This window comes from Corvus cornix, chromosome 3 (assembly GCF_000738735.6).
Source record: "Corvus cornix cornix isolate S_Up_H32 chromosome 3, ASM73873v5, whole genome shotgun sequence".
Taxonomy (NCBI): Eukaryota; Metazoa; Chordata; class Aves; order Passeriformes; family Corvidae; genus Corvus; species Corvus cornix.
The window spans coordinates 108,217,859-108,240,795 of NC_047056.1; the positions used below are offsets into that span (position 1 = coordinate 108,217,859).

Genomic DNA, 22,937 nt, shown 5'->3' on the forward strand with positions numbered 1-22,937 from the left:
GTAAAATGCAAGGGGAAGGTCCCTAATAGGTAAAACCCCTCTTCTTACCCCTGTCTCTGAGATGTGTCCCCTAAAATGTTTATTTTGCATTCTTGCTTCTTCACTGCCCAAGACATGAGTAGCTTATTAAGGAGATGGAAATAGATACAGGCACTTGGAAATTCCTATTGTTCTTCAGAGAGACAGCTCTGTTTTCCAGCAGAGCAATGCCTGAGACCCATCTGTCAAGATAACAGCTGCCACTTTTTCCATACTTTGTTTATAAGATCACTGAGATCAAAACTTAGAGATGGAAAAGACCTATTTATAAGAACTAAACTGTGCTGTTAATAGCTCCTTTCTGCTGTGGCTCAGAAGGTACTTTAAAGGCTTACTGAATGAAACCTTTCAGGATATCCAAGGCAAAGTATATTAGTTAATAATATTATTGCTGGATATGCTATTGACTGGCTGACCTTGGTGAAACTGCAATGCTTGTTTCATAGGGAATAAAATGAAGGTGAGTTATACTTACGCAGCCGTCTGGTGACACAACCTATTCTTTTTGACATCCAGCTTTTTCCTCTGATCACAAATCTACTCTATTCCATATTCTTGCAGGATTCTGCTCTGGAGAATAGTGCTGAGTGCGTGATTCAACACAGATTTAAATTACTGAGATCCAAGTCTCAAACTGCTACATATGTTTTTGTGCTTTCATTAATATCAGGGGAACTGTGCCAGTTCACAACAAAGAGAATCTGCAACATCAGGAATGATGAACAAAAATAGGAAACAAATGAGGCAAAAAAATTAATCTCATACTAATATTATTTCAGAACCAACTCAAAGTTTACGGGCAGAATGATATTTATGACACTGACAGGGTCTGCCTTGGAGCACGTAAAACACTGTTTACATTGAAAACAATACTGCAAAAATACCCTTTTTTAATGAAAGCGGTTGCATTCATAGTAAGTGGGAAGAGCAAACTATACATCCATGGAAAGATTTGTCCCTTTGATGAGTGTATCTCATATACCTTTTAAAATGATGGTCTAGAAAAGTAAAATAAGATATTCCTCCACTGGAGTGCTGCAGAAAATGACAAAGCTTCTGCTCAGCAAAGTACTGGGTTTGTCTGATGTTAATGGTAGGCTGAACTTCTGACAAAACAGTAAGAGTTTCCCCATACGTAACTTGTTAATGAGCCCATCTCAGAGTTCATCAAAGACTAGAAGGGGCTCTTCTCTTCTGTGATTCGTACAGCAGGGTTGCTGTGTGTATTGGTGCACTCTAAGTGACTGGCTAGGTCTGTGGTCACTGAGTCTAGAGAACCTCAGGCAGCATAATCCACTAGAAGGCATTTGGTGGACAAATCAAAACCAGCTTGGTTTTAGGCTGCTAATCTTGACTGTCATCAAGTAATCTTGGGTGGAATTAAGCTTGACTGTCTTTAGCTACCTAGAAGTCTACAGTCTGTCCATGTCAATGGAGAGAGTGCAGCATCAAGATGCCTTTTCCATCCCAGCAAGGGACTCATCCCAGCAGTGTGTTTTACCTGATCACCCTGGAAACTCTGTGTGTTATGCTGGAGTGAGGCCCCATGGTGGCCTCAAATGGTGTCAGTGAAGTAATGTCTCATTTTTCTGCATGGAGTTGCAGGCAGAGGAGATGACTCCCCAGGAATTCTCCAAACACTTGAGAAGGGAGGGGCTGTTGCATAATGCCAGCCAGGAAGGTTATACCACATCTCTGAAATAAGACATATTACAGGGATATCTGACCAGTCTAGTTCAAAATGTTGGACACTCTGGATGAAAAGCATTGGACTTGTGCATTATGTATGTTTTATGTACATATGAGATCATGGTGGAACAGCAGTGTCTGCCTCTGACTTAGAGTATATGTAATCTTGGCATATTGACTGTGCCTTCTTACATGGTTCAGTAAACACCCATTATATAAACTGTTTACTTCTCTGGTTGTGTCCTGTGTGTCTCTCTCTTTTTCCAAGAATGTTTTTCCTTTTCTCCATCTTATTTAAAAACAGAGTAGCTGCTAGGTCCTTTGCACGATGTTAGATGATTGCTGTGTTTGTCAAGATGGGTCTCAGTAAAACACTCCTCTGTGAAGGAGCTGTAGCCATGCTGAGCATTCAGAAAGTTGGATTTAATAAAGAACCATGTAAACAAGGACCTATGGGAAAGAAAGAGCATTCATTTACCAGGGATGTGGGGACAAACATTATTTTTCAGTTCCAAATGCCCTAAAAGCTAACATACCATTTTAACATCTTGGTGTTAAGTGGTAACACATAAATAATATACTTTTTCATGCTCAAATTTATTGTCTTTGGGTATGGCCAGAGAAGCTGTGGATTCCCTTACCTCTGGAAATGTTTAAGACCAGGCTGGATGGGGCCCAGAGCAACCTGATCTAGTGGAATCTCTATGGCAGGGAGTTGGAATGAGATGATCTTTAATGTTCCTTCCAACCCAAACCATTCTATGATTCTTTGCATAACCTCTTAATTCAGTGCCCTACTAGGGGTAGGTAGATCTGTCACCAGGCTGTTGCTAGCTTAAGCCAAGGGAATCAGAAGCATTTCACTTAATTTAAGATTTTTAGCACAAATTTATTTAGAAGGAAACATACTACAAGTCTAGACAGTTGAAAACCAAAGAATGCCCAATCTGAGAACAGCTTATCATTAAAGCACACCTGACTGCTGATGAGTATTGTCATGTTGGGCTGGGAAGGTGTTTCCTCTGGCAGTTTCTTCCCTGAGCAGAGGAGGAATTAAGAACCTAGTCCTTTTACCCCAAATCCCCTCTCATGTGATCTCAGAGCCATGCTCAGAGCTTTCACAAGAAACCTCTGAAGATGCTTTTTTGGTGTTTTTCTGTGCTCCCTGCACCCAGTTCTGTGTTGAGAAGCTCTGGAGTCCCACCCTGGGCTGTTCTTGTGCCGTGACCTGATAGACAGTGGCTGTCACATTCACACCTAGTTCAGTGAGGTTTAACCTCATACAGAAGTGTGTAACTTCCCAGTGGGAGGTCACCTGCACAGTTGTGTATGTGCCACAGGCTAAAATGTCAAATCCATACCCCCAGAACATAGGCAACCATGAAACAAAAAGGGAGGAGGGAAGGGAATACATGTGGCATAGGATGAGACCAAGAATGAAACCGTGATTAAAAAAAGAGAGATTATTGTAATGCCCTGTTCTAATGGTACACTAGGTGCTCAGAATTCTTTGGGCAAGCTCTGCTGCTTGTGTTTGTGTGGGAAATCTGGCCGACTCTTCTTTGTATTACAGCCATGCCTGAACTGTTCTTTGTGCTTTTGGGCTGCTACCGGGGGCAGGGACAGAAAGACCCAAACCAGTGAGGAACATTCCCTTTCCCTGTAGACCCTGTGTTACAGGACATGGTGTTTAGGGATAGAGACACAAGAGATGCAAAGTATTTCTGTATTAATATTCTCTCCAAAACGCTGCTTTAGACATCTATCTCCCTCATTAGCATGCCCACACTGACCTGATTCTGCCATGCTTATTCAAATGAAATTTGCCTTATGCTGCAGTACTTGTATATTTTACCAGCTGAACTTTGTAACAGTAACAGAATCAAACTCTAAAATACAATGACTGTTTTAAGGTGATGGGATACCAGAGGAATTGTTTTGGTCTCTTTACAACTTATGTAGAATATGCGTAGTGAGCCTCATACCTCCCTTGAAGGTAAATCTACTTTTCCTTCTCTTAAAAGTATGCAAATCCCTAAAGCCACTAGGACAGAATAATGCCTTTCAGCAGAGTTAACTAGACAATTGCAGGTAATTTTCCTGGCTGTGAAGTCGAGCTAAGTGCAAGGTTCTTTCATATTGTCTTGTGGTTGTACGCAACAGTGATTCATAGCCCACGGTGATGCATTATTGAAGAGTTGTCTGTTGCGTCTTCATTGCATGCTGTCAGCTGCATAATAAATAATTGATGGTGCTGCTCTTACTCCACATTAAAGATATATGAGTATCTAATACACAAAGAAAATGAAGCAGCAAGGCTGCCTGTGTTCAAAAGCTGAAGCATTACTGAAGTGTGCTGTGGTAGCAGGAACTGGAAAGTGCCCACCACTGCTATCCATTTCCCACTTCTTCACTTTGAGTCTGTTTGTCATGGCAACAAATGGCACATTCAAGTCCTTGCTGTTGCCTTTCTAGACAAAACAAAATAATTGTGGTAAAGAGCTGATATGATGCAGAGTTGTGCATCTCCCCTTCCCCACTTTTCTTCAACAATTATCCCTCTAGACTGAAAATTCCCTTAAGATATTAATAATTTTTTCTTAAGTGGCTGCAAACTGTCAGGAAAATGCAGTCTAAGGCAGTAAGTACTTTTCTCCACATAAGACTTTGTTTATATTATGCAGAGGAAATGTTAGCAGGATAAAACTGTTCAGTTGCCAAAGTCCCCAGAGAGGGCACAGTAAGATGGCCCCTATTCCAACATAGCATAGGGAATGAAAGCATCTTCCAGCTCCCATTCAACACTCTTTGTTTCCATTACAATGGCCATCAGAAAAATTGATGAGATGACAAATCTATCCAGAAGAGTTTGTTTTGGAAGTCAAATCAAGGAAATCAGCGGTGTGTGCTACTCACTGTGTTGTGGCAGGAGGAGGCTCGTGGCCAGGTTACAGGGAGCTGTTGTCAGGAAAAAAATGTGTAAAACAGTGAATTGCATTTTGAGATAATAACGAAATTAAGATGGAAGAAGTATCAGATGTCTGATGCACATCTAGATTCTGATGGAATGAGTTGGAGAGCTGAGTTAGGTAACTGGGAAGCAGAAACACAAGGCACTGACTGTATTTGCTTAGAAAACTGTTGCCCAGATCTCTGCGTTTAACAGCAAGACACAGGGGAATTGTTTTTGTTCCTGATGGGAAACCACATGTTTTTCAGGTGTGTTAGCTTGAGACTCAGCCACAAGCTAAGGTGGGAACAACCACTGAATGCAGGGAGTGCTTTGCCACAGTATGTCAGAACTGAATCCTGAAGAGAACTGATCTATCTAATGTAAAATGCAAGCAACACCACAGTGGAGTTCTGCTGGTATGAATCAGCCTGGGATGTGATTTGTGACTTTATGGATGTGTTTCTCCCACCACTCCTATGCAATTGTGCTGAACTGTGCCTTCCTCTATACATTGGGAAGGCATCAATGTTGACACAAGGACTTCGTGCAGTTACTAGAACCTTCCTGATAATATATTTTCCAGGCTAGAAGTGGATATTAGTAATAGTTGCATGTTGTAAATGGGGGAAGATCAGACTTTCTAGCCTTTGTGATATTCTCCTGACAGAATATGGGCATATCTTGACATAGAAACAATATAATTTATATGGAAAAAAAAGAAACACTTGAGATGAAAAATTCCTAATCCACAGCAGCATTAACTCCTCGGAAAGTCCTAGGAACCAAACCCAATGACATGTTCCTAACAGCACAGATTTATTACAGGGCATAATTGGAAAGGTGATGGCAGTGAGGAGCATCAGAATATAGTCCTTGTCCTGAAGAGCCTTTGGTCTACATAAAATGAAACAGGATAGTGTCCTAGAAACACCTTCTGAATATCTGCCCCTCTTTCTGCTGCCGAAAAGTGTTCAGGAAGTAGCTGTCTTCAAGCATATGTATTGCCTTTATATTCCATAGGTAACTACTGTTTGAAAAGGGAATACTTTATAGATGAATGATGCTGTTTTTTGAAAGTCACCTATTTAGTTCAGTTTGTCCCATCAATACTTGTAAGTGAATCCCATTGTACAGGATAAAAAGAGAGCAGCTAGTGAAATCAAGGGATTTGTCCTGGATTAGGATCTTGTCTTCTGATTCCCAGAATTTGTCAACACTGCAGAGACAAATAAGTTAGTAAACACTGAAGTCAATGAAGCCTGGGATGCAATTTTGCCTCCTTCATTTAGGGATGGATGGCTGAGTTAATACTGCCTCACTAGGGCCCTATAAAAACCTGGCAGCCTAGCACTTGGTTTAACTTTTGTAAGGTAGTTGACTGAGAATGATAAACAGTTCCAGGTGATTATTTCAGCCCTAACATCTAAATCTAGGTGGGATGAATCATTCTTGGAGATACCTCTCTTTCTCCATTAACCATAGGAGTAGCCTAGATGACAGGTTGAGACACAGTTTCTACCTTTGAATTGGATAACATTAGCAGTGGAATTTACACATGAATTTTCCAGGTTCAGGCAGAAGCTTGACAGACTACCCGTGAATGGCCTTCAGTGTTCTCTCTCCATCCATCCTTTGTATGGATAATAATTTGGCCTTGATTTGGGGCAGGGTTTTGTTGGGACAGTAGGTGTATTAGGTGTCTAATAGCTGGGCTGGCTCTGTGGATTTGTGCTATGTGATTGCCTATATTCCCAGATGAATCATTCTCAGAAGGAGGAAAAGGAAGCAAAAAGAAACTTAGTCTGTGGTCCAGCCTTTCCATTCCTGGCCTCTCCTCAATAATAAGAGTTTCTCTGATAAAGATTGAGCTCTTGCAGGCTCTTCTTTCTACGCAGATTTTTTTCATTGCATGCATAGGATCCTAATGTTGGTATGATCCCTATTCCTCTGCCAAATGGGGTTGAAATTGGCTCAAATACTCAGAAGTTATTAGGCAAGTGCAGACAGTGTCATTTCATTAGAGCTCTCCCCTTAGGAAACAGACTTCAGTGATGGGATCTTAGCTAAAGTAGTGCAGTGTTAAAAGTACTGCAGACACAGCTGCAGACACACCTGTGTTTTAATAAGAAGTAATAACTTGTGTTTGAACCTGAAGTTGTGTTTTCAGTGCCAGTTTAGCCCAAATGGCACTGTAGTCCTGGCAGTTAGATGGATCCGTGGTCATGTTCCTTAACAAAAGGATCCATCTACCCTCTAATCTGCAGCATCAGTGAGCTGAACATCAGTGATTCAGTAGGACCCATGATCTGAAATGTCTCCTTTTCTACACTCACTCAGTTTTTAAAACCTGGTTTTCAATTAGGATGCCTTGTAGATCAGAATGTTTTCAAATCCATGCCATATTCTGATAACCAAGTTTGTACAAGTAATTATGTTAATACAATGATTGTTCCCTTTCAAAAACCTAAGGGTTTTTTAACAAGTAACCATATGGGTATGTAGATGTCCTTGCTCAGTCAAAACTCTTATTGATTGTTCTGACTTGCAAAACAATGTCATTGCTGAGTTCCAGATTGTGTGTTTTTTCCTCCTTGCTGTTAGCTAGATAAATAAAGATGCAGGCTGAAGATGGGCATCCATCCTTGTTGAAGAATATTAACTAAATCAATTTTTTCACCAAAAAAAAAAAATCGATTGGTGCATTAGCAAGAGAGAAAACACAGCATTGTGCTGTTTTAGCTCCCAGGAGTCCGCATAGCCAACGCTAACACTCAGAAACAGAGATTAAAAAGATCTGAAGTTCACGTCTAAATCCGTATCGGAACTTCTTCAGGGCATGTGGAGTCTCTGACTCATTTCTAGACTGGATGTGCATTTAAAGGGCACTCACATAAAAATTGACCCTCCTGCCAGACCTCCAGTGAATACAGACACATTTGACTCTTTGCATCCCGCTTTGCCCTCCAAAAGCAGTAAGGTGATGACAGAGGAAGTTACATTTATGAATCCATAACCTCATGAATTTTCAGCTGTTGCTGAAAATAGGATGTTGCCGTAAATACAGAAAAGCCTGATTTCTTCTACAAGGTGTAGTGCTAAACCATGACACAAGGCCTAACACATCTTCTCTGGGCATTTTCCAGTGAAATGAATTTGTTTTTAAATGGTGTATCAAACTAGCAAGCTCATGGGCAGATGGAAACATTATTTTAAATTGGAAACATTGTCCAGGAGCTGTTGTCAGAATCTCTGAAGAGTTAATTCTGATTCTGCCACTGGTTTGATGTGGGCTGTTTAGTAAACCATCAGAGCTTTAAGCTAAGAGTTTTAATAGGATTTAGTTACAAAATGAAATGAATGCATACTAAAGTGTTGTGGAACTTTGCATCTGAATCTGAACTTCCAGATTGAGGCTATTTTATAATAAATATTTTCTTTACCTCCTTGGGTTAATGTGATGAATAATTAATGTTTGCATATTGCTTTGAACATGCGAACTGTAATGACAGTACTAAGTTTTAGTATTAAAACTATTAAATGCTGGGATTCTGTAATAGTCTCCTTCCATTTCATAGAATCATAAGGTTTTATGATGTGTTTAAAAATAAAAGTGCTGTGAGGAAGGACTGTCACTTAAATTTAAGATCAAATACTTCAAAAAGGATTATATGATATGCCTGAGAGTTCCCCCTGAGCTGCTTCTCCCTGCCTGCCCTCCCCCAGTACATGCTGAATTTCTGTATTACAAATGAATCCATCTCAGTCTGTAGCTGGAAAACCTTGTGCAGGACCTGCTGTGGTTTCCCAGCCTGCCTGGAGGTGTTTGTGGATATCACTGAGCTGATACATTGCATAATACATGAATTTCCCCCTGTATTGGTGAGGCCACACCTTGAGTTCTATGTCCAGTTCTGGCCCCTCAATTTGGGAGGGACATTGAGGGGCTGGAGTGAGTCCAGAGAAGGGCAGTGGAGCTGGGGAAGGGTCTTGAGGGTAAATTCTATGAGGAGTGGCTGAGGGAGCTGGGAGTGTTTAGTCTGGAGAAAAGGAGGCTCAGGGGGGACCTTATGGCTCTCTACAGCTCCCTGACAGGAGAGTGCAGCCAGGTGGGGGTCAGGCTCTGCTCCCAAGTAACAAGTGACAGAACAAGAGGAGATGGCCTCAAACTGTGCCAGGGGAGGTTTAGGTTGGACATTAGGAGGAATTTCTTCACAGAAGGGGTGATTAGATATTGGAATGAGCTGCCCAGGGAGGTGGTGGAGTCACCTGGATGTGGCACTGAGTGCCATGCTCTATTTGGCAAGGTGGCCATTGAGTCTTATGTTGGACATGATGATCTCAGAGGTCTTGTCCAACCTCATTGATTCTGTGATTCTATGCACTTGCATCAGAGCACGCATACAGTACTTCATTATTTTACTGTGAAAAACTAAAGGATTGTGTCAGGCACTAATGGTAATGGTTATGAAACATTCCTTATGGGCAGGTTATTCCACAGTTTTCTTTCTAAGGCCTTAGGCACACACATAGGTGTGTCTGAAGGACCAACCTGGACAAATGTTGAACTCGGCTAATGGCTAATTTGCTTTAATGTAGCATTTGGTTTTAATATTGATGTAAAATATCTGGACAGAGAACCCCACTGAATAATCAAACACTGTGTGCTCATAAGTGCAAGTCCAGAACTCCATTGCCACTGATTTAACTGCTAATGAATTTGGAGACATCTGTGTCTGAGCTGTTGTTTGGACTTCCCTTTATTCATTGCACAGAAATAGGCACTGCTAGGATGTGATTCATTATGTCCTAATGTACATCCCTAGATCTGGTTAGATGAATTGCTCCCTGAAAGTTCATTTTTCTCTGACTTGATTATCTATTTTCTCTGACTTGAGTAATTAGCTCAGAAATAGCTGGCTACATCTTAGAAGCCTAAAAGTTGGTAAAGTGAGTCCTACCTTTTTAGTCTCTGTTTTTCATTCTGGCACATCTCTTCATATTTACCTTTGATTCGTAGTACAGACTTTTTAGGCAAGCAAAATACGCCTCTTTGTTATTGGACAATAACTGATGGTTTTCACTGAAAAATAAAATTTGTGCATCAAGCTGAACTGTTAAGATAGCTGCTTCAATGGAAAGAAACTAGTAAGACTGTATCTTTGATATTGGATCTTAAAGACACTTTTTCTCAGCTTTTTTTTCCAAGCTGGACTTGTTAATGTTTTTTTCAACCAGAGTCTTTCTCAGATGAATGAACTTCTCTTTGTACAAGCCCTTGCATAGGAGAGTCATGATGTATGCCCACAACACTGGCACTACAGCACTACAAAGAAAGGATTGATTCTAATACATAAATATCAGCCCAACCTTGCAATATCCAGAGAAAAGCATTTTAAGTACCAGGTACTTATAAATTGAAAGCTACCATAGTTACCCACCATTTGAAAAGAGAAGAATAGCCAATCATGTAGTGCTCTGTGAAGGTTTGTCCATTTGCTGAGGAATCTGGGCATGTGTTCAAAACCCATGGATTGAAACTGTGCCCATCCAAAGGAACGAGTAACGTGTTCTGTGACCGTCTCTTGTGGCTGAATGAAAACACGAAGAACCAGGGTAGTAGAACATTCATATAAATGTCTTTGCTGTTTTCATGTTTGTGAATGCAGAGTCTCTTCTGTTCCTTCTGTATGAGGAGGAGACATGCACTTGTCACGTTGTGTGGAAGTTTCACACACATGGTGTGGGATGACCCCGTTTGTGTAACACATGTTATTAGGGGCAGCCCTGGATCAGGCATCTGCCTTGGGATTCTCTCTTCTGCTGCCTCCCACTTGTTCCTTGCCTGCTTTTATCTGCTTAGGCAGGGAGCTCCACTGTGCAAACAACAGCTCTTCTGTATGTCTGTGCAATGTTTGGTGCAGTATGGGTTATAATCTGTTGCATTGAGAATAATAAAAATAATGTATTTCCATGTTAGACCCTAAATTACAGGAAGGCAAAGGTAACAATAGGGTACCACTGCAGTTGCCTCTTCTGGCTTAGCCATTTTGAATGAGGCTTCAAAGTGAAAATGAAAATGAGCAGCTGATGTGACCAAGACATCAATTTTTCACTCCTTCCCTCTCCTCCAGCACTTGAATTTAGATGTAACTCAGACTGAAACTGTGTGTCTTGTTTTGGCAGGAATGCTACAGAATGGAAAGAAGTTTGATTCCTCCAGAGACAGAAACAAGCCTTTCAGGTTCAAGATTGGCAGGCAAGAAGTCATTAAAGGATTTGAAGAAGGGGTTACCCAGGTACTAATAAATTGTTCTGGTTGAACCTGGAGCTGGCTGAAGAGTGTGTGAGCTCAGCAATGTCCAGGGCAGTGGTGACAAGACCAAGTGGAAATCACAGTGTAGGACATGGAGTGTTTTTGTGAAAGTGTGGTGCATTTGAGCACAGCATTTCCTGTAGTTTCCATCCATCCATCCATCCATCCATCCATCCATCCATCCATCCATCCACCCACAGCTATCCTCTGCTCATGAGCCTTTCCCCATGGTATGCATTTGGGAGGGGAGAGGTGAAGTCCCCTCCCCAGGTGCCCTATAAGCCCCGTCTCTCTCCTGTGGGCAGCTCCACAAACAGACAGCAGTGGCCTTTAAAATGTTGAGGTGGCAGCTCTTTATGGGATGACCTCTATTCAGCTACTCCATAAAAGTCCAAGCGGCTGTTTTTGATGACATCCATGACCCAGCTACAGATTCTGACCCTTACTCAATGAGGTACCAAACTGCACTGCTAACATTTTTATGACTTCAGACTCACAGCTACAAAACATTCACTGGCCAACCCTATGCTGAGAGAAAGAAGACTGCCCTGCATTAATTACAGTTTTGAGTGCCAGCACAATAAAAGCCCCACAATACAATTCACTGCCAGGTCTTGCTTTTTGTGCAGTGCTGTGAGGGCTCCCCTCACGTGAGGAGTGTGATCAGGGTGCTCAAGTGCATGAGTGAATGAGATCAGGGTGCAAATTCCTCCTGACTTCCCATTTCAGGATCCAAAAGCTCAGTGTAGGAGGCAACTGCTCAAATACTCTCATAGGAACAGCTTCAACAGGAACAACTTGTGATGCATAAATAGAGAAGGGAAGAATGCAAAATGAGAAACAATCCACTGAGGAATGATGCAACCATGCTTTTCCAGAGGGAGGTGGAAGAGAGAAGCAAACATTCCCTTCCCTCCAGCTAGAGAAGTCCATTTGAGGAATCCTAGACTGTGAAAAATACCACCTTCTTCTGAAGGATTTGAGTTGGACTGTTTATTATTTGCTTTGCAGAAAGGCCTAAGAGAGCTCAGGACTGTAGAGCTGTAGGAACCAGAAGCCAGTACAGATAAAGCAGCAGCATCAAGCACTGGGTGAATCAGTTCATCCCTTCCTTGACCGCTCTCACTCGGCTCCTGTCCCTTAGAAAATGAGTGGCTGATAGCCATTCCAGAAACCTGTGTGGCCACACGCTGCCCTGCTGCTCCTCCTAGTGGATCACTGACACAAGTCGAGCTCGTGGCTGTCTCCTTCCACCCCAGGGGTTGAGGGATTTGGGGAGTGTGATGGACAGACTCTCTTGGAACAAGGCAGTTCCCTATATCCAGCATGTGGATTTTGCAAGCCTTGGTGTAATGACTGTCAGATGTCAGCAGGGTCTGCATTCCTCTGCTCAGCTTCTGACAGTTCAAGTTTGCCTCATCCCTAAAGCCCCAGGCACGACCTACCAGCTGCCTGGTTTGCAGGGATACATCCAAGCACTGGACAGAGCCCCATGCAGAATCTCTGTGGGGACCAGGGGAGGTCATCGGCTTGGACATTCTCAGCCCCATGCCATGAATACTCCTTGAATGTGGGAAAGTTAATATTCACATATTTCTTCTACCCAAAGTAATCGACTCTCTAGCTTTGGTATATTTTATAGAACCTGAAAATACTCAGGAGGAGCTATCACATAATCTGTAGTCCAGTGATGTGCCCGATCTTGGGAGAGAGGTCTGAGTTAAAATCACTGCTTCAAGGCCAGTAAATATTCCATCACCAGTGTAAGGTGCATGAACAGAAGTTTGAAAATGTTCCAAAATTCCCAGAAGATAACTCCAGATCTCAGTGAGCAGTTCCCTTCAGAGCGAGCCTGGAGTGAGGGAAATCAGCATTCCTGCCCATCCCAGGGACAAGGGCTCTCTGCCTGGATAAGCAGCATAAGTGAGATGCCTGCCCAGGGGCTTGGACTGAGTTTAGAGAAGTAAGTGCTGAACCTGGCTGTGTTTGGCACTGATGTCTGAGAGCTCTGAGGGCCTTTTCCTAGTGCCTGCTGATGGTGTTCCTTGTACCCTGCACTCTGCAGAAGGAACTCAGCCGGCCCCAGTTTAGGCAGGATGGACCAAACACCGTGTTAAAAAGACTTTGTGTCACTTCCAGGCGGTTCTGGCAGTTTAAATAACTGCTGTGAGAGGCCAGAGCAGTTATGAGGCCCATGTCTGAGCTGTTTGTGGCAGCTTCAGCTTGAAGCAAACCCGTTTGGATTCAGAATCATAGAGTGGCTTGGGCTGGAAGGGACCTTAAAGATCTTCTCCTTCCAAGCCCCAGACTCAATAATCTTAAAGGTCTTTTCCAAACTAAACAATTCTGTGAATCTGGTGATGCCAACCCTCCTTGATTCTGTAAATCTGCCAAGTAGTGGGAGTTTTATTTTGTTTTCCTCCTAATCCTGGTTTTTTTTTGTCTTCTCTTTTCCTTTCTCTGCCATCCAAAACCCAGATGAGCTTAGGACAAAGAGCAAAGTTGACCTGCACACCTGAGATGGCCTATGGAGCCACAGGCCACCCTGGGGTCATACCTCCCAATGCCACCCTCCTCTTTGACGTGGAGCTTCTCAGGTTAGAGTGAACCTTCCCGAGGGAGTTGGCTGGAGACATCTGTTAATAACCATCCGTTCCTTCCTGCCTTGCCAGCGGTGGGAGGAATCTTCACTGGAATCCCAACCTTCCCTGCTCGAGCTGTCCTGTCAGTAGCACCTGACGCTTGATTTCCTCTGCCTTCCTTCTCTTTTATAACTTTGTGGTGTCCGTATTTGCCTTTTAATAGAAGCTCTGCTCTGAGGAAAAACGTCTCCCGGTGTAACATTTTCAAGTTGTACATTTTATTTAATTTGCATGTACGAAGAATTCACGGTGATGACTGAAAATATATATAAATATAAATATATATATATATTCCTTATTGAAAAAACCACTGCCTTACTGTACACTTAAACCAAGAAAAAATAAAAACCACAAAAGGTGCTCAAAAAAAAAAAATCCAATGTACACCTTGTACATGAACGGGCATTAGCCAAACAGAGTTACCTGCGCTGCCACTTTTCTCAACTTGTACGTTCTGCTTGCTGCTGTTTTAAAAAATACTGTCTCATTTAAGAATTATAAGTATATATATAAAACAATAAAATCTTGATACTTTACAGTTTCTCTTCCTGTTTTTCTCTTCCGGCCACCAGGATACTTTTTGCTGTACAGGAAGTTCTTCAACCATCAACCCATCTTTGGTTAGTTATTCCTCTTATATGAAGTACATGTAGCTCCATGCACTGCTTCTATTAGAGATGGCCCAGTGGAAGATCTCTGTGGGACCAGAGGTACATGCAAGTAAGGGCTGCTGGGACAGAGAGGTTTCCTGACTCTCCATTTCCCCTGCCTCTCTGGCCCCGCAACTCTGGCCAAAATCTGGTTGCTGAAGAGGTGGAAGGTGCTGCTTGTCAAAGAGATGCAGTGCTGGTCTAATTCTGTGCCTTTACAACACTAAAACTACTGTAATATTTTCTACTGGAGCTGAGCAAGGCTAGAAAAGAGCAGGATTTTGTGCATCCACCTTTCAACAGAAATCTGTGGGATGATGTGGCCACTGAACACTCTGGGGGTTTTGGGCTGCATCAGCTGCTGCTGTTTACAAAGCCTGCAAACTTACTGTGCACCGGGCCTCTGGCACTTGAGACTCAGCAATATTTATTTCATTTGCTGGTTATATGAGTTCATGAAATGCTGGTTTCTCCTCTGGGGACAGGAAGATGTGTAGGCTGTAATTCACCTGGATTTGGGAGCAGGACCTGATCAGTGAAGCTTTCTCTGTGCTGTTATTTTGCCTTGTCTAAGTCTGATTTCTTTCCATTAGGCTCATTTTTCCTCTCTGCTGTAAAAAACCAGAGCATCACTGGGTCCTGATGTTACTTTTCTTTAACTTGACTATAGACTATTTGCATGGTTTTCTACTAATGGATGTTTTGATGGGAATATTTCAAACAGTTGTGCTGTGTTCTTTTATCTGTGTAAGGAGAACACTCCAGCACTCAGACAGCAAGCTACAGAGGTGACCCCAGGTGCCACCTCCTGGAGATGGGAGAGGGAATGAGCACAGAGCAGCAAGACTGATGATCTGGCCAGGGACCATGGCCTGTGGTCTTCTCTTTCCAGATGTTCATTTTACCCACAGAGCTGCATTTATTTCAGCTTGTTAATTAATAAACCCATAAATCCGTATCTTACAGGTTGTTATACACTGAGCAGTGTAATTTTTTTTTTCTCTGCATTCCATAAAGAAATGAAAGGATTTTCAGAACCCTTTTTTTGGTGGAAATCTCAGGTCACTGCAGCAGCTGTGTTACAACGTCCACTAATAGTTCTTTTATTTAGGACAGGGTAATTTCCTGTTAAAAAATTCGTAATTAGATCTGTCAGGATCTGATGTCCACCAGCTTTCCCAAATCATTTGAAAAGGTCCCTCTCTCCTTTGCCACTGCCCTGGCCTCTGTTGCTGGCCTTCCTTTCACCACTGGGTCACAGACTGCACCTCCTAAAGTCTTGGTTAAAGGTGGTGTGGCCTGTTGTGCTTGTCAAACACAGTTTGATTCAGCACATTGGTCTAAGCTGTTCCTCTCAATGGTCCAGTTTAAGTTAGTTGCTTATTACAAAATAGAAAAAAATCCAAAGTATCACAGAATCACAGAATGGTTTGGGTTGGAAGAGACTTTAAAGGTCATCTTATTCCAACCCCTCTGCCATGGGCTGGGACACTTTCCACTAGATGAGGTTGTTCAAAGCCCCATCCAACCTGGCCTTGAACACTTCCAGGGATGGGACATCCACAGCTTCCATGGGCATCCTGTTCCAGTGTCTAACCATCCTGACAGTACAGTTTTTTCCTAATACATGATCTAACCCTACCTTCTGCTAGTTTGAAGCCATTCCCCCTTGTCCTGTCACTACATGTTCTTGTAAATAGTCTATTTTTCTTGTCAGCACCCTTCAGGTACTGGAATGCCACAATTAGGTCACCCCAAAGCTTCTCTTTCCCAGGCTGAACAATCCCAATTCTCCCAGCCTTTCCTCATGGGAGAGATGCTCCATCCCTCTGATCATCCTGGTGTCCCATCTCTCGAGTGGCTCCAACAGGTCCACATCCTCCCTGTGCTGGGAACCCCAGGGCTGGACACAGCGCTGCAGGTGGGGTCTCACCAGAGACTGGCACCTGGTTTGGGCCCTTTCCTGAAAAGCCCCAACGGTGAATGGCGATGCCAGGGATTGTGTGAGTGACCCTGGAATGGCCCTGTGCTCCCTCCATCCCCACTTGGCCTTGCTGTTTGGGAGCTTCTGCTGCATCTGAGGCAACAGGCAGGGCACGGCTCTGCCCTTCCAAGTTCCTTACCAGGGAAACCACGTTCCTGCTGGGCTCTGAGAGCTGATTGTACTCAATCTTATCCCCTCTATCTGCAGAGCTGCTGCTATGCTCTTCCCCTCTGCCTTCACAGTACAACCAGCCATTACCCACTCTGTAAAATCCTTATTACAGCTGGCTGATGAAGCTCTCCCTCATCGCCTCCTCTCTGCAGAGACCTTGGTTGGAAACAGGGATTATTACATTTTTCATGCCAATTTCATTAAAAAGAAAAAATCTGAAAGGAAAACTAATTGTGCTTTGTGATACTTAGGGAAATTAAGTCTTCAAGGAAATGTAATCTTCAGCTCTTTATTTGACTGCAAATGCGTTAATTTATTTGATTGTATCATCAATCAACACAGTACATATAATTATTACCCCTATATAATAGATTGGAAAAAATTTACTGTCATTGCTTGTGTAATCAGATATACTCTTGTTACTTATTTCTAAACAGCATCAGTGGAAAAAAAAATGACCTTCCAGTCTTAATTTCATGTCCTACTTCCTGAAAAATTAAACGGGAAGTGAGCACACACAAAGCCAGCACAGATGCAGAGTGCCGAGGCTGGTAACATCTGCTTTATTTACTGCCCCTCTGCCATTCGTGAGCTGAACTCATTTCCCTGTTCTTTGATATTACATTTCAAACAAAATCTTGAGCAGATCTCATCAAAACAGTCCTCCGGGCATTCCATTTCCATTCCCCCGTCTTGCAGGTACAAATTATTATTTCATTTTACATGTGCAGGGACATTGAAAGCCCTGAACAGGCACTAGAAGAAAAACTATGAAATGGAATATTTAATGAAAGGCAGCAGCTGAGCTCTCAGAGAAATCAAAAGCTGCTGATCTTGAGGATTCATTGAAGGAATTTTTATTAATCCTATTACCCTAAAGAATTGCTTTTTATATGTGTTTTTCAAACAGCACCAAATCCTCATCAAAACAGACACTGCAGTGCAAGCACCATGCTCTCTGCTATTGACAGAAGCAATGTGGTATTTGCATATGATTTAAAACAAGGCTGGCAGCACCCAGCACCATTATTGTCACTCTGATATTTATTATCAGTGTTCATTATTTATTAGAACCATAAATCCAGCATGGCAACAAGCACCTCCAGTTCCTGTTACAGCAAGGAGTCTTCTCAATGCCCAGCAGTTGGTGTAAATGATTTCAGTTATCCAAGTGTTTGGTACATGGATGTGTACATATATACATGGCTCATATAAATAGATATATTTATATATGTAGAAGATATATATTTGGGAGCAGAGCAGTTTGTAACCCTTGAAAAGCTGTGGATGTTCACATAGAAGCAAATTCCCCAGTAGGATTTCATTAATTTTAACATTTTTAATGCAATCTAGTTCTTGCCTGAGAACTCTCAGTTTGTGTTAATCTGATAGGCAGGACCTGGCAGCCAGGCTGGCCATGGAGGGACTGCTCACCTAACCCAGCTTCCCAGCTCCAGGTCTCCCAGTACCTGTTCCCGACCTCAGCCAGGGTCACTGCGGCCTGCAAGGTTTCTTGCTGCAAAAGGCAGCATCAGTTTTAAGGGAAGGATGCAGGGATGGAGGAATCACACACCAAGAGTGGCTCTGGCTCACATCCCCAAAGCCTGTGTGCAAGGGCAGATCTGCTCCAGTGGGATGCTCCTGGGTCAGGCACAAGATGGGACTTTGAGCACCCACCCCAAGCTGAAATCACACGGGAGCCACCGTGGCTGCCTTCCCCCAGAGCTGGCTTGGGGCTCACTCTCCATGAGCCATTACTGAACTTTTCTTTGTAGCATCTGATTTATTAATTTGTAATAGCTTCTTTAAGAACAAAGAAAATAGGACAATTCAGTACAAAATGACAAGTGTTTAGTTTGTCTTGGTTCCAGACAGTAAATGTGAATATTGCTGTGAGCCCCTTCCAGCTGCTAAACAAGGGGCACAGCATAGGGCAGCTGCCAGGGATCTCCTCCAGGTGAGATCTGGACATTGTTCCCACAGCTGGGCACCCTCCCGTCACCCGTGACACACACGGACACCCCTGTACACACGGAGACAGAAGTGCCACAGCTCCTACCTGCACCAAACACTCGGGTGATGAATGACTCCCTTCTAACAGGACAGGTTACATGCAGGAGGAGTGCAGCATGAAGCAAGCCTTGATGAAAAAAAGCAAAATATGCATTTATTTTTTCATCAAATGGACACAGCATTGTTCCTCAAGTGACAGAATCCAACAAAAACCTAATTTCAGAAAATGGGAGCATTTCTTTATCACAGTACGATATACTGAAAAACAAAACTGAATTACAAATCTCAAGCAAAGTATGTTTGCATCTGTCCTGGTTCTGCACTGGCTGGAAGTTGTCTGGTCAGGGAGCGAAACATTACATTCATGCAAATAAATCCTCCCAAGGCAGGATACTGCTCATGTTCACACATGTTCCAGCTGGTTCAGAACACAGACAGACGTTATTCTTTCCCAATTCTGAGATACTAGTTATGCACACTGTGGATCACACTTATCTTTATACACAGGACATGAGTACTAAAAAAAGAGCCAAAAAAAAGGTAAATTTGTTTTTCTTCCACCAGGTGCTACACCTAAAACGGTATGTACAGAAAATGTGTTACAGCTCAACCATGCCAAGTAGAAAACAATTGCACTACAGGTATCAAAATGAAAACCTTCATCTACTGCCTCATTTTGGTCATGTGTTCTTCAATTCACACCAAATCCTCAGTCAAACCTGGGACACACCACAAAGCCCCCAGACACTTTTTTTTGTATTGTGAGAGCTGGGTTGTTCCACTGCAGCTGATCAAAGCTGGCACCATCCCTGGGAACAAGGTACTTGGTCTGGAGTCCCCATATCAGCTGGATCCTTTTAAAAGGCTGTTCGTCTTCTACAGTTTGTGAAAGAAACTTTGTTACAAACATGGGCTTGGGCTTGCTTTGTTCAGTCACAGAACCTGCTCGGTCTGTTTCTGAAAGCTCCTGCTCAAAACAGGTCAATGCAGCCTTTACCAGGTCACCCTCAGAACAGAGAAGGCATGTTGCCTTGGGGGATTTAATATTAAAGCAGATCTCCCCATGTTCTACATTAATTTAATTCTAATCTGAAGATACAAAGACTCATATTGCAGCTTATCAAATTTGTAAGAGAAAAAATTACACTTTGTTAAAAATTCCTATGTTTAGGCCAAGAACTCGACGGCAGTGTTTGAAAACAGTTTTCCAAAAAAGATCAGTTTATTTTGGTGGGTCTGTGTTAATTCCGTATTTTTCCTTGAGAAGCTTAAGCTGTTCTTCTTTCTTCTTTGTGTCCATCTTTTGGAATGCCTGTAATTAGGAAAATAAAAAATGTCAGAAGACAAAAGAAGTCTCATCTTATGACAAGTTATTTCCCTGTACCGCAGACATCACTGTGAACTCCCACCACCATCACACACACAGAGAGCGCTGTTTGATTCTTGCCCTGGAGAATGTCACAGGGCCCTGGACACCGTCAGTGACAGGGACGAGAACTGCAGACTTTTTACCCATAAGCAAGATCTCACCTCTTGCTGCAGCTGTGCAGTTGTGGAGCTTCTGCACCCTCTTCTCCAGAGTACATCGCTCACAAACATGTTTTTCACTCCCTTTGTCCAAAAGTACTTTTTTTGCACACAAGTCACCAAGTAAATGTGAAACTGACCATGTATCCCATTCACTCCCTCTAACAGTTTGGGTTTTATTTCTTAGAAATACCCACACAACTGCATTTACAAACTGATGTTGGGGTTGGTTTTTTGTGACAGCTCTGTTGAGAGGTGACTTCCCCAGCCCAGGTGCACGTACCCTGTTGGCATTGTAGTACAGAACCACAAGGTATCTGTTGCACACGTTGAACCCCGACAGGTGGTCACAGGCGTTCTTGGCATCGAAGATGTCCTCATAGACCACGTAGGCTGTTCCTCTGGTCTCAGGGGTATTTCCACTGCAGAGCAAAGGTTAGATTCAAGGTTACATAAAATGAACAAGAAATAGTTTGTTTATTTCACAGTGACTGAGATTAGCTGAACTAATGCAACTTCACTAAAAACGATTTTTTATTTTTTTCTAGGTGTTAAACTACATCCCTGCTTTCCACACCAAACAGTTCAGAGCCAGAGACAACAGGAAAATGAGCTCCATAAGGGAAATGCACCTCTCCGCAACAACTATCAGTAGCTTTTGTCAGGGCTGTCATATGTCTGGAAGCAATTTCAGTCTTTATTATAGCAATTAGCTTTTACTTAATGTTACAAGACCTGGCTGTCAGTTAGTGGCTGGCTGAATCAGATGTGGCCCTAGGATAGAACAGGGCTCCTGGCATATCACAAAGTCAATTTAAGAGGTTCAGAACAGCCCTGCTGGTGCAAGCCAAGGCACAGCCATCACCCATGGGAGCAGTTCCATGCCCTTTGCCTGAAGGATGGGACACAGGTCTGGACACGTAACAGTAATGAGCCCACAGGGGCTGCAGAGTTTACAGATCCCAAAAGTCTCGACTAAAAGACACCTACAGAGACTTAAAATCAGAACAACTGTCTCTAAGGTGCTTCTGAGAACTCCTGAGGACAAATGGTATCACACATATCCACACTGAGGTGTGTGCAAAAGTGAGGAGGAGAATGGGATAAAAACTGCACAAAGCACAAAAGCCTTCACAAAGGGGCTTACACGTTATGCCTTGTCACTGATGACGTTGGGATTTCTGTGGGAAGCAATGTTAATTAGTAGCTCTGAACAAACCACTGGATGCACAAGCTAGCACGTTGCTTCAATGGAAAACTCTTGGTAAGTCCTAATTCTCAATAGGTCCCACTGTCATGCTGTTCCAGCCCACATGTTTTCAGAAAACTCAAGTACTAGCTCTTCTTCATGCTCATTAGCAAAGAATTCCACCTATTTAGTCAGGCAGTGTTTACACTGCCCGTTGTTCCTTCAGCCACTTCTCCAGTCTGCGCTTCTCTGCACAAGAAGGGTCTGTCCAGTGTCACTTCCTAGCATGGCACCAGCAGCACATGTCCCCTTGGTGTCCTTTGCTTACTGAGGGCAAATCTGTAACACTCACTTTACACAGTGAACACTCAAACAGGCTGCCCAGAGAGGCTGTGGATGCTCCATCCCTAGAAGTGTTGGATGAGGCTCAGAGCAACCTGGTCTAGTGGAAGGTGTCCCTGCCCATGGCAGGGGATTGGAATGAGCTGGTCTTTAAGGTCCCAGCCAACCCTCCTGTGATGATCAAAGCTCAGGTCCTAAACATTGGAACTAACCAGGAGAAAAACCTCAGAGCTGCTGCAGGCATGTACAATCTCCATGCATTTCAGAACCAAAGGCACAGTCACATCTCCACTATCCAGACCCGGTTTGGCTCGAGGACATCCTCTGTGGCCCACATGGGCCGCTCCTAGTATTTGTTTCTAGTTCACTGGTCCAGCAAGAGCAGCATCTCTGTTTTCCCACTGATCAATTATTGGATACTCATAAAGCAGGAATACTGTTTGTGCTCTACTTCTGCCTTTCCTATTTTTACCCCAAATCAAGGTAAAACCTCAGCTGTATTTGAAACTTAAGCAAACTAGTCTCTCATATTTTATCAACATCCCCAAGTTCATTTCAAATTTAAGCTCCTTCTCCCCACCTCCCAGCACAGTAATTTTCTAACAAATTCATTTGTTAAGAGCATCATCACATCCCACTCGGGCACTCGGGGCGCTGCTCCAGGGCATTGAACCTTTCCAGCTGTGGAACCCAGCTGCCACCACCGCGGCAAGAACACTGACACTGGAGCACGTGAAACCCTTCACGGCCCAAAAAACCTGAAATACTCACACTCTGATCTGCCGGATGGGCCCGTACTTCCCAAAAATGTCGTACATCTCCTCGGCCGTGATTTTGTACGGCAGGTTCCTGATGTACAGGATCCGGTTGACCTCCGGAGGGAGCCGGATCTGATGGGGGAAGGACAGGCGGTGTGTTAGACCCAAGGCACGTATTACAAACCTTAAACCCAGCAGCCTACGGGTTAAATCATGGAATCACTGAACCACGGAATGGTTGGGACTGGAAGGAGCCTTAAACATCACCCAGTTCCACCCCCCTGCCGGGTTCCCGTCAGAGCAGCGGGGTGCCTGAAGCGGGACGAAGCAGGAGCCCACCCCGGCAGGGACGGGACAGGGCAGGGCACTCACGTTGGCTCGTTTGGCTGCTTGCATCGCCATGGCGGCGGGCGGTGGGTGGGGGCCGCGGCCTGGGACGGAAACAGCGGCGGGGAAGAAGGCTGGAGCGGAGACAACGGCGGGGACCGAGCCTGGAACGGAGAGAGCGGCAGGGACCAGGAGCGGCGGGCAGGAGACCCGGATCAATCCCGGCGGGCAGCGCGCGCTCCCCTCACGGAACCGGATCTATCCCGGCGTGCACCGGCCCACGTGACCCCGGCAACTATCCCACGTGACCCCGGCAGCTAGCCCACGTGACCGGCATCCC

At 43.6% G+C, this 22,937-nt stretch overlaps 2 protein-coding genes across 3 annotated transcripts in view; one reads left to right on the top strand and one right to left on the bottom strand.

Moving 5' to 3' along the window:
* The window catches only part of FKBP1B (FKBP prolyl isomerase 1B), a 44,991-nt gene extending 30,819 nt beyond the window's left edge, over window positions 1-14,172 (top strand). For both annotated transcript variants that reach the window (XM_039569886.1, XM_039569885.1), the window contains 2 exons: window positions 10,865-10,977; window positions 13,473-14,172. In XM_039569886.1, coding sequence (XP_039425820.1) covers window positions 10,865-10,977; window positions 13,473-13,601 — 242 coding nt within the window. In that variant the 3' untranslated portion in view covers window positions 13,602-14,172. The remainder of the gene's footprint in view (window positions 1-10,864; window positions 10,978-13,472) is intronic.
* Window positions 14,173-16,716: 2,544 nt separating this feature from the next.
* Window positions 16,717-22,868, bottom strand: SF3B6 (splicing factor 3b subunit 6). Its single transcript, XM_010393258.4, has 4 exons — window positions 22,643-22,868; window positions 22,284-22,402; window positions 20,265-20,403; window positions 16,717-19,766 (listed from the first exon to the last, which is right to left on the bottom strand). Exons 1-4 carry the CDS (start codon window positions 22,670-22,672, stop codon window positions 19,677-19,679), a joined length of 378 nt encoding a protein of 125 aa, XP_010391560.3. The 5' UTR covers window positions 22,673-22,868; the 3' UTR covers window positions 16,717-19,676.
* Between the last annotated feature and the right edge of the window lie 69 nt (window positions 22,869-22,937).

What these genes read in the sequence shown, in the direction of transcription:
- SF3B6 (XM_010393258.4), bottom strand. Translation starts at nt 22,672, where the DNA reads ATGGCGATGCAAGCAGCCAAACGAGCCAAC. An exon ending in AAGCAGCCAAACGAGCCAAC is followed by an intron (nt 22,403 to 22,642) that starts GTGAGTGCCCTG and finishes TTCCCCCATCAG; the next exon opens with ATCCGGCTCCCTCCGGAGGT. An exon ending in TGTACTACAATGCCAACAGG is followed by an intron (nt 19,767 to 20,264) that starts GTACGTGCACCT and finishes TCCTAATTACAG; the next exon opens with GCATTCCAAAAGATGGACAC.